We start from the raw sequence: 11,955 nt of genomic DNA, 5'->3' as shown, positions 1-11,955 counted from the left end.
AAGGTGCTACCTCCAATAGTCGTGAAGCTGTAATTGCACAAGTTCAATAAAAAAAATAAGTCAGTATGACTGGTTATAAAATGGAATTTGGTGAAAGCGAAGGTTTCAGAACCATTGTGTAAATACTAGGGGAAGAACTCAATCCATATCGCAGAAGATCTGCATAAAACATTTTCCCATTGCGCCAACATGAATTTACAGTGAATGCAGGAACATCGTCTTTAAATGGAGCTATAACGAGGATATTCTGCAATACAGATTGAATCCCACCCTAGGCTTTTAATTAAAATTCCCTTTCAGCAAAGGGACCATCTCTATAAGCAATTGTGGCCTGGTACCATTAACACTTGGCTAAACCGTAATGATTGTAGGTTGTCGTCATGCCATTAGATTTGTATGTACCACAAGACAAATTAATTTCAACTTTTTATTAATAGATATTAACCCATAGGGTCTCATACAAAAAAAAACTTTTCATTTATGATCTGGACAAAATATAAAAGATGCATTGCATGTGTTCTCACAGATCAGTCTTACAGTCATTCAGTTGAGGGCCTACTTAGGCATCCCACAGTGAAACGCTGTCTAGGAGAAACCAAATATACTGACAATAATATTCACATAAGTTCATTTGTCAACGTCTGATAGCATGTGCGAGGAGTTAAGACTAAATACACCCCAGTTTGGCTTAGTGATTCAGCCCTCATTTGGAATAAGAAACAATTTGAGCCCTTGCCATAATATATTGAGGTTTGTTTTGGACACTCAAACATAACAGAAACCTTTTTTTTTTTTTTTTTTCAACAGAAACAAACAAATCTAAACCAGGAGATCTCCTGTAGGCAGTTACAGAGCAATATGCATCCATAAGAAAGTGCAATACCACATAGAATTAACATTTTTAAAAAACACTGGTACAGAAAAATATATGGACTCGGCACAATTGTCCCTTGGGAGAATATATCTCTCAACATTCCGCAATTATCAAAAGCAACAAATATTCTCTTAACATCTGTCTGTCAAACAAACATCTGTCTGTCAAACAAACTCCATAACAAAATTGCTAACTTTCATTCTAGAAATCAACAAAAATATGGTTCCTCAGATGAAATCCCAATTTTCATGAAATACAGGAATTATATGAATTGACTACACACTATGAAGGACGGACACCCAACAAGCAAAGAGCTTATTCATAATCAGTTGGGGACTTGTCAACATGTGCTTAACCCCGGTGGGAAACTAATCGACAAGACATCGCAAACCACAAGGTCTGCAGTGTCACGTTCTGAAACCAGAACAGCAACAGTTCAGAAGGAAACAGAACAAGATCAGCTTAGATGGCGCAGCAAAGATTGCCGACAGCACGGGCACAAGAACACTTCAGCCTCTTGCCCTTCACATCCTCTTCCTTTCTCGATGCAGGGCCAGCTCCGATATCCGCCACATCACTTCTCAAAGTCCGTTCAACAAGTAGTTTGGCTCTTCAACTCAAGTGAGCTAAGTGCCGAAAGTGGCCCTTGTGCAGTGGACCAGAGTTCTGGAAGCGACAAGATAGTTCAGCAGACCTGAAGCATGTGAGCGTTTCCACTGAACTCCTCATCAACCTGAAACAGACGAGACGCTTTGTTAGATCACCTGCTCATCAATTCAATCACCCTTCAACTAGTACCATCATGGAGATATCACTTAATCACTGCATTTATTTTCGAGACTCACCTCAGAGTAGGCAGGAAGGTTCGGGAACTGGAATGCAGAGGCGTGCATGAAGATGGGGCTGTCGTCGCCATCGTAGTCATTCAGCAGGGGCGTGAGGGGCTGGTCCAGGCGGCAGTCACGCGTGACGTCACAGTAGCTGGGGGGAGCAGAAGGCATGCGCAGGGACACCCAGCTGGCTGAGGCGTTGCTGACCGAGCCATCTGTGCTGCTCATGCTGTTGGTGCGGCTTCCCAGGCCGGCTGTGCCTATGACCAGCGGCAGCTCCAGGATCAGCTTTTCGCTGCCTGGGATGTGCATGTAGATCTGGGGGAAGAGATAACATTTGAAACCAGACTTGCCGAGTGGCCATTTCAAAAGGTTGCATGTCTAAACTAGTGCGGTCACTTGGCTAATCCCCTTATCCAACTAAGGGATCTGGCGGATTTACAGTAATGACCATAGTATTACAAGCATGTCTATGATGCGTTAGTTTGAAGGTTGATCAATACACTTAATTTCCCCAATGAAAGTTCTTTGCTACTAGAAACGGCTGCTTACCACCAAAACCATTAGCACTATGCTATTATGCTAGTTGGAGAGGATCAAGATGCTCACCATGAGGGCATACTCTACACGGATGATGTTGCAGCCCAGCATGGAGGGCTTGATCTTGGGCACCCGGATGGTCTTGCCCTGCCAGGCGTCGCACATGCCGGAGATGATGTGGTTGCCGCGCACTGAGGAGAGCTTCTGACGGAAGACCTTGGTCCTGCCATTGGCCTGGTAGGTGTGCTTGGAGATGATGGCCGCCTTGGGGATCACAATCCGTGAGCAGGTGTTCTCAAACTTGGCGCAGATGCAGATGTCTTCACCCTCACAGAACCCCTTGCGGTCAATCTTGGCGTTCAGGGACACCTGGCCGTCAGGAATGAACATGCAGGTGACCTTCTTCTCCTTCATGCCACCTGTAGGAGACTGAAGAGCGGACAAGAAAAATAGTGGTTTCACAGGGGCTCACTTGAACAGATGTTTAACCATGTTTTTTTAGAGCTCCAATTCAATATCTCTATTCCTTCATGTCCACATAAATGCCGAGTTAACTTAATAATTTGAGGACTTCAAGGGTCTATGACCTGAATTGCAGGTGTTCAAATCTGTCCATGCTTTAAGGCTTTACAAGGAAGGCAGATGCGCAGGATATGACAGAGGTGCCCGACCTGAAGCTTTACTTCAGGACCCGACTAATCCCACATTTAAAATTATAGCTCAAGGGAAAAATCTGCAATACAGACTGCTCACTCTTAATGCTTTCAAAATGTCATATGTTGTATATCAGAAATACTATTAAAGATGAGTTTCCTTTCAGACTTCAAGTGGCAAGTTAGCATGCAACTCAGCTATTTCTACTTTTGCAGTTCAGGCTGCAGTAAGTGAGAGATGAACTCACCAACAGATCTGGTGTGTTCACATCCAGGGGCTCCTCCACCTCAAAGTGTTTCTTGCACTCCAGGGCAGGCTGAGCAGGCCTCTCCATAAAGGCCTTGACGTAGTATTGGACATAGCCAAACTTGCCCTTGTAGGAAGACACAATCTGCCTTTGGGGAAACAAAAAGGTAAAGATAAGACAGAGCCACAGACCCATAGAGGAAGATTTATTGTATTGACCCAATAAAAGAATACAGGCCAATGCAGAGACTTACCCTTGCTGGGGGAGCTCAAATCCAAACATGTACTCATACTTGTTGCCAGGTCTAAGGATAACTGATCCATCATGATCTGAAAATGAAAAGAAAGCTATTTAATAAAGGTGATTTATCTTGCCAATTCCACTAATCAGGCAAAAGGTTGGTTTGTTGACTTGTTAGCTATGTTAACTTCCTGCCAAGCCTTGTGTTGGGGATTTTCCAAGGACACCATGTCACTCTGCCAAGTATGGTGAAACATAGATACTAAATGCTTGATACAGGGGATTCCCTGTATCGACTGACCATGCACTGCTCAGTTAATGCTGCCAGAATCTTTTGCATTGTTCATTCAACTCTAAAATCAATGACTCCTCATAAGTAGTGGACACTTCCAGTCTAAATAACAGCAAATATAACTGCTTGGTAAACTGACCTAATACCGTTATTTCACATTCATCTGTAATTCGACCCTTACAGTGACATTTGAAATGCATGTCATAATCACGAAATTGATTTGAGTCACTAACCTTAGCTAGCAAGTTACTCATCATCTACAGCAGCACCAGTTAAACGGGCATCCACATGGCTACACTTGAAAACAAGTTATCATATTGATTGCTTGGAAAAAAAATTCTAGGAGGATCTTACCAGCTGGATGGTCATCAAGTTGAACAACCTCTTCGTATCTCAAGTACTCATTCTCCTCTCGGCATTTCTGCTTTCCTTTGGCATATTCCACTTTTGCGCATCCAACTCCGAGCACTTTCATAGCCGAGACTCTCGTCACCTCAGCTACTTCCACCAGGATCTTCCCGGCAACTTTGTCTCCACTGCAGTAAAAAGTCTTGCTAGGATCGCTGAAAATAACCTCGAAGGTCTTCACTGTCTTTGACATAACAACCATGTTGGCTATTTAATCGATATCCAAGTCGAAGAAGATTTGAACTGCAAGAAGTTCAGAGCTATTCCAATTCGAAGTTTTGTTTTTCAATTAGACTGTCAATATGATTGAGTGAGGATCAGAGGTCTACGATTGTGAAGCAGAGCAAAATGCTTGCTTTATAGCGTACGACTAAACTCATGTGTTACCTACTCTCATGTTAACAGTGCGCACTATAAACCAAGGAGCGCAGCTTTTATATGAGGAGACCAGCCAGTGATTCACCAGGGTTGGCGATCACCTCAGCTGAGCATGTGGAAGCAGAATGCACATCATGGCTCAGCGCATGCACATCACTGTCATTGGTTGAAAAATATGTTTGTGTGGTCTTTAACCAATCACCACCCGGGAACTGCGCGTGGACACCTCGTGGCTGAGAGGATAGCGCGAGTGATCAGCAGCTGTAACGGATGCGGAGGAGTGGCTAGACTAGACGCTTGTCTGGAGAAAGAAATTAACTTCACAAGCCCGGGACAGGAAGGAGATGATTAATTTGTCCTCAAATCTATAATGTGATTTAGTATTTTACAGCCCCATCGATTTACATTTTCCATCCTGTTAGTGGATAAATGAGTGTTATGGCTCTTAACTATTGTCAGTCGTGTTGGGAAAACAATTTGACAGTTGTTTGAGGACAAGCTTGCTTTGGAATATTTTTGTAAAACCTTTTGGTCATATTTTTACATAGGCTTGGCCATGCCTTCAGTAGGCTTTCAAGGAAGCACACCGTGATTAGGTTCACAGTCAGACATGTCACTGCACACAACATACAATTTACAATCATCCCCAAAATGATAAAGAAAGAACTACATACATTTTCCTCCGGTTTGTTATTCCATGAAACCCACTTAGAAAAAGTAGCCAGCACTGCATTTTAACGAGATTTATGAGGGGTGATGTTCAGTGTACATCCACTATTATCAAATCAACATCCAAAACGACATATTGATAACTAACATATGGACTCTAAAGTTCCCGAGCATAGGCTGGCCGAATTAAGAAATCATTGGCCCCATGGCTTTGTTTTTTTCATGCAATTCTACGTAATTTACATGACAGAAGACAATAGCTGAATCTTTTTTAATAACAGACAAATTACATAAATGAGTGGCTACTCTGACTGACAAACTGAGATCAATTGGTCTTGAATTCGTCAGGGCATGGGCTCCACCGGGATTTCGGCCCACGTTGATTCCATTGAAAAATGTCTCGCCTCACATGAACTCACATGAATGCGCAGGTGCGCGCAATAATGAAGTGACGACATCCCAGGGACGTCAACTTCTCTTCCTTGTCATCCGGTCTCTGTTCATCATAGACGCTTCAAACAACTTTATAAAGATCGTTGACATCTAGTGGAAGCCGTAGGAAGTGCGAAATGAATCCTTTGTCACTGTGTGATCTATTAGCAATGACTCGTAAAATAGTACAGCCACAAAATTGGTTTTGTTTTTCTCAGGTTTTTGCCTGCCATATGAGTTTTGTTATACTTACAGACACCATTCAAACAGTTTTAGAAAATTCAGAGTGTTTTCTATCCAAATATGGTAATAATATGCATATCCTAGCTTCTGAGTTGGTGTAGGAGGCAGTTCAAAATGGGCACATATTTTTTTCAAAATTCTCAATACTGCCCCCTAGCCCCAACAGATGTGTAAAATTGGCTAGATGTCCTTTGGGTGGTGGATCATTCATAATACACACAGGGAACTTTAGCGTGGAAAACCCAGCGCCGTTGCAGTTCTTGACAAAAACCGGTATGCAAATTGATGGCGGGTGCCAGAACAAGGTGGAGTTCTTATAGACCGCCAGCAAAACAAAAACCTCTATTTACATGTTGCATATGAGTGCATTTCACACTACTTTTGGATTGTAATTTAACTGTAAAGCTGGGATGAAATTGATTGTCAAAGGTTAGTGCATAATTTTAGCTGGTTATCTGCTTTTGGTGACGCCTGTCTTTGAATTGACAAAACATTACACACAGCTATTTTCAATGTACTCTCCTAACATAACCTAACTTTATGCTTTCGCCGTAAAGCCTCTTTGAAATCGGACAATGTGGTTGGATTTAGGAGATGTTTATCTTTCAAATGGTGAAAAATAGTTGATTGTTTGAGAAATTGAAATTATTAGATTCTTGCAGTTTTGAATTTCCCGCCATGGTCTCTTGACAATAAATCCCAATACCGGGCAGGGATCCTCTTAATAGAATGTTTGTGTCATCATCGCAAATCAACTGCATTATACTTATAAAACACTTCAACTTCAACCAGTAAAATGGCTCTTTGGCTAGCTTTTGCTATTAAATTAGTTAACGTGACAGCCTAACCTATATCAATGACGTTAGCATTTTAGCTAACAACTGCTGCATCCAAAATAGTTATTTTGCAAAGATCACAAGCAAATGTATAATCTTAACGACTGTTCAAGCAATAATCAAAACATCATTATAAGCGTATGATAACCCAACAAAGTCATTTTGTTTAGAAGTAATAAAAACGTACATCTAGGCTATGTTGAAAGGGGGGCAGTTGGCGATGGCTTTCTTACAGCCACCTAGAGTCGCACGCATCTGGAAAAGAGTCTGGGCTTTCACCTGTTCAGTCTATATCATGGAAAGAACATATGTTCTTAAATTTGTGTATACTCAGTGTATATCATAGGCTACAGTAGGCTACTAAATACAATTCCAAGTGGCACACTGACTCACCTAATGATGAAGGTGATCCTACTCATGGACCGTTGATGACCGATGCGCTCGTAGAGGCAGTAGCGTACTATTACCTATCTCAAAATGCGCTACTTTGAAAAACAGTGCTGCTGTTAGCAAAAAAAATGTTTCTAACGGTTCTACAGACAGATAAGTATTTTCAGCTGTATGCATTTTCTTTCCAAACTAAGTTTTTCCCTCGGTTTCTGAAACCAGCCCTAAATATAATCCATAGATGGTAGTTCCCATTCAAGTCAGGACTGGCATACATTGATTGCAAGGGCACCCATGAGTTTAACATTGGAATTGCCAGAGTAAGAGGTTACAAAACCCTTCTATGGGTTATATGTTTATAACCACAAGGCATGCTTTCCACCTGGCTACCCCTACCACGGTCAACAGCACTGCACCCCCCACAGCTACTTGCCCAAGCCTTCCCCATTTCTCCTTCTCCCAAATCCAGTCAGCTGATGTTATGAAAGAGCTGCAAAATCTGGACCCCTACAAATCAGCTGGGCTAGACAATCTGGACCCTTTCTTTCTAAAATGATCTGCCGAAATTGTTGCAACCCCTATTACTAGCCTGTTCAACCTCTCTTTCGTGTCATCTGAGATTCCAAAAGATTGGAAAGCAGCTGCTGTCATCCCCCTCTTCAAAGGAGGGGACACTCTTGACCCAAACTGCTACAGACCTATATCTATCCTAACCTACCTTTCCAAGCTCTTCGAAAGCCAAGTCAACAAACAGATTACCGACCATTTCGAATCCCACCGCACCTTCTCTGCTATGCAATCTGGTTTCAGAGCTGGTCATGGGTGCACCTCAGCCACGCTCAAGGTCCTAAACGATATCATAACCACCATCGATAAGAAACAATACTGTGCTGCCGTATTCATTGACCTGGCCAAGGCTTTCGACTCTGTCAATCACCACATCCTCATCGGCAGACTCAATAGCCTTGGTTTATCAAATGATTGCCTCGCCTGGTTCACCAACTACTTCTCTGATAGAGTCCAATGTGTCAAATCGGATGGCCTGTTGTCCGGGCCTCTGGTAGTCTCTATGGGGGTGCCACAGGGTTCAATTCTTGGGCCAACTCTTTTCTCTGTATACATCAATGATGTCGCTCTTGCTGCTGGTGAGTCTCTGATCCACCTCTACGCAGACGACACCATTCTGCATACTTCTGGCCCTTCTTTGGACACTGTGTTAACAACCCTCCAGACAAGCTTCAATGCCATACAACTCTCCTTCTGTGGCCTCCAACTGCTCTTAAATACAAGTAAAACTAAATGCATGCTCTTCAACCGATCGCTGCCCGCACCTGCCCGCCGGTCCAACATCACTACTCTGGACGGTTCTGAAATAGAATATGTGGACAACTACAACTACCTAGGTGTCTGGTTAGACTGTAAGCTCTCCTTCCAGACTCACATCAAACATCTCCAATCCAAAGTTAAATCTAGAATTGGCTTCCTATTTCGCAACAAAGCATCTTTCACTCATGCTGCCAAACATACCCTCGTAAAACTGACCATCCTACCGATCCTCGACTTCGGCGATGTCATTTACAAAATAGCCTCCAATAACCTACTCAATAAACTGGATGCAGTCTATCACAGTGCCATCCGTTTTGTCACCAAAGCCCCATATACTACCCACCACTGCGACCTGTACGCTCTCGTTGGCTGGCCCTCGCTTCATATTCGTCGCCAAACCCACTGGCTTCAGGTCATCTACAAGACCCTGCTAGGTAAAGTCCCCCCTTATCTCAGCTCACTGGTCACCATAGCAGCACCCACCTGTAGCACACGCTCCAGCAGGTATATCTCTCTGGTCACCCCCAAAGCCAATTCCTCCTTTGGCCGTCTCTCCTTCCAGTTCTCTTCTGCCAATGACTGGAACGTACTACTAAAATCTCTGAAACTGGAAACACTTATCTCCCTCACTAGCTTTAAGCACCAGCTGTCAGAGCAGCTCACAGATCACTGCACCTGTACATAGCCCATCTATAATTTAGCCCAAACAACTACCTCTTCCCCTACTGTATTTATTTATTTATTTTGTTCCTTTGCACCCCATTATTTCTATTTCTACTTTGCACTTTCTTCCACTACAAATCTACCATTCCAGTGTTTTACTTGCTATATTGTATTTACTTTGCCACCATGGCCTTTTTTGCCTTTACCTCCCTTATCTCACCTCATTTGCTCACATTGTATATAGACTTATTTTTCTACTGTATTATTGACTGTATGTTTGTTTTTCTCCATGTGTAACTCTGTGTTGTTGTATGTGTCGAACTGCTTTGCTTCATCTTGGCCAGGTCACAATTGTAAATGAGAACTTGTTCTCAACTTGCCTACCTGGTTAAATAAAGGTGAAATAAAAATGTATTTTTTATTTTTTGTGCAGTGGTGGGAAAAGTACCCAAGGTCATACTTGTAAAGATACCTTAATAGGAAATAACTCAAGTAAAAGTGAAAGTCACCCAGTAAAATTCTACTATAGTAAAAGTATTTGGTTTTAAATATATTTAAGTATCAAAAGTAAATATAATTGCAAAAATGTACTTAAGTATAAAAAGTAAAAGTATAAATTGTTTCAAATTCCTTTTATTAAGCAAACCAGACTGCACAATTGTTTACGGATAGCCAGGGGCACACTCAAACAGTCAGACATCATTCAGAAACAAAGCAGTTGTGTTTAGTGAGTTGCCAGATCAGAGGTAGTAGACATGACCAGGGATGTTCTCTTGATAAGTGCATGAATTTGACTTTTTCTGTCCTGCTATGCATTTAATATGTAACAAGTGTTTCAATAATACATCAATATTGCTACAAAGAGTACTTTTGGGTGTCAGGGAAAATGTATGGATTAAAAAGTACATAATTTTATTTAACAATGTAGTGAAGTTAAAGCTGTCAAAAATATAAATAGTAAAGTACAGATACCCCAAAAAACAACTTAAGTAGTACTTTAAAAAGTTTTTTTACTTAAGTACTTTACACCACTGCCGATTTGGTGCACGCTGCCCAAACTGTGGCCTTCCCAAAGGTAGGCATACTGCTAACTGCCAAAATAAAGGATACATTTTCCTGGCATGGTTAAGGTCCACTTGTAAAATTTATTGCCAAGGTGCATTGAAGCTGTTCTGGCAGCTCGTGGTGGCCCAACACCCTTTTAAGACTCTTTATGTTGGGGTTTCCTTTATTTTTGTCAGATACCTTTATGTGCTTGTGATAAATATTAATCCACAGTATTTTTTAAGGAACTATTGATCCTCTGTAGCTAAATTATACTCTCTGGTGTATTTTGAATATTGAGAACGGGCTCCTGTGGTTGAATAAAAAAATATTATAAAAAAACGAAATAACCTCATTTTTTTATTTATTTGTTTATTCTTTTGCCTCTTGGGCCCAGCCCCTGACTCACACAATTGACCAGTCACATGTATTTATTATGCAGTTTTTAAATTAATCAATTACCCAATCAAGGCAGGGCCCGCCAGTTACCCATGTGGGTCTCCTACCTCCTTTCCACCCCCATATGATGTTTAGCAGAGTGGCAGCAGCAAGCTGTCTACACTCATTGCGAGTGGGCTCTTGAGTCCTCCTGTGATTGGCAGTTGTAGTAAAAATAAATGACAAAATATATACTACATATATAATATATACAGTATATATAGAATATACAGTATATATTTCCTTTTTATACAATTTTTTTCCTTCCTCTTGGGCCCCCCACTGGCCTGGGCCCAGGGGCTTCAGCATAGGCCTACATGCATGCAAGCAGGAGCACGCACGCATGCATGCACACACACGCTTAATTGCTTTGGGTTCTATTCAACCATGAAAAGGACTGAAGGCCCTGCAACCATGGGTCACAGGAAAGCTTTCTCAACAACTGTCATCTTTTTAGCATGTAGATCCTACAGTGGGGGAAAAAAGTATTTGATCCCCTGCTGATTTTGTACGTTTGCCCACTTACAAAGAAAGGATCAGTCTATAATTTTAATAGTAGGTTTATTTGAACAGTGAGAGACAGAATAACAACAACAAAATCCAGAAAAACGCATGTCAAAAATGTTATAAAATGATTTGCATTTTAATGAGGGAAATAAGTATTTGACCCCTCTGCAAAACATAACTTAGTACTTGGTGGCAAAACCCTTGTTGGCAATCACAGAGGTCAGACCTATCTTGTAGTTGGCCACCAGGTTTGCACACATCTCAGGAGGGATTTTGTCCCACTCCTCTTTGCAGACCTTCTCCAAGTCATTAAGGTTTCGAGGCTGACGTTTGGCAACTCGAACCTTCAGCTCCCTCCACAGATTTTCTATGGGATTAAGGTCTGGAGACTGGCTAGGCCACTCCAGGACCTTAATGTGCTTCTTCTTGAGCCACTCCTTTGTTGCCGTGGCCGTGTGTTTTGGGTCATTGTCATGCTGGAATACCCATCCACGACCCATTTTCAATGCCCTGGTTGAGGGAAGGAGGTTCTCACCCAAGATTTGACGGTACATGGCCCCGTCCATCGTCCCTTTGATGCGGTGAAGTTGTCCTGTCCCCTTAGCAGAAAAACACCCCCAAAGCATAATGTTTCTACCTCCATGTTTGACGGTGGAGATGGTGTTCTTGGGGGTCATAGGCAGCATTCCTCCTACTCCAAACACGGCGAGTTGAGTTGATGTCAAAGAGCTCCATTTTGGTCTCATATGACCACAACACTTTCACCAGTTGTCCTCTGAGTCATTCAGATGTTCATTGGCAAACTTCAGACGGGCATGTATATGTGTTCTTGAGCAGGGGGACCTTGCGGGCGCTGCAGGATTTCAGTCCTTCACGGCGTAGTGTGTTACCAATTGTTTTCTTGGTGACTATGGTCCCAGCTGCCTTGAAACCATTGACAAGATCCT

At 42.2% G+C, this 11,955-nt stretch overlaps 1 protein-coding gene across 1 annotated transcript; it reads right to left on the bottom strand.

The window, feature by feature from the left end:
- Positions 1-413: 413 nt before the first annotated feature.
- LOC106570200 (thioredoxin-interacting protein) lies at positions 414-4,507 on the bottom strand. Its single transcript, XM_014142278.2, has 6 exons — positions 4,032-4,507; positions 3,399-3,474; positions 3,146-3,293; positions 2,314-2,673; positions 1,720-2,022; positions 414-1,607 (listed from the first exon to the last, which is right to left on the bottom strand). Exons 1-6 carry the CDS (start codon positions 4,285-4,287, stop codon positions 1,560-1,562), a joined length of 1,191 nt encoding a protein of 396 aa, XP_013997753.1. The 5' UTR covers positions 4,288-4,507; the 3' UTR covers positions 414-1,559.
- Positions 4,508-11,955: the final 7,448 nt, after the last annotated feature.

Source organism: Salmo salar, chromosome ssa14 (genome assembly GCF_905237065.1).
Source record: "Salmo salar chromosome ssa14, Ssal_v3.1, whole genome shotgun sequence".
Classification (NCBI taxonomy): Eukaryota; Metazoa; Chordata; class Actinopteri; order Salmoniformes; family Salmonidae; genus Salmo; species Salmo salar.
Note: the sequence above shows the minus strand (reverse complement) of the source record. Positions and strands in the feature narration are given on the sequence as shown.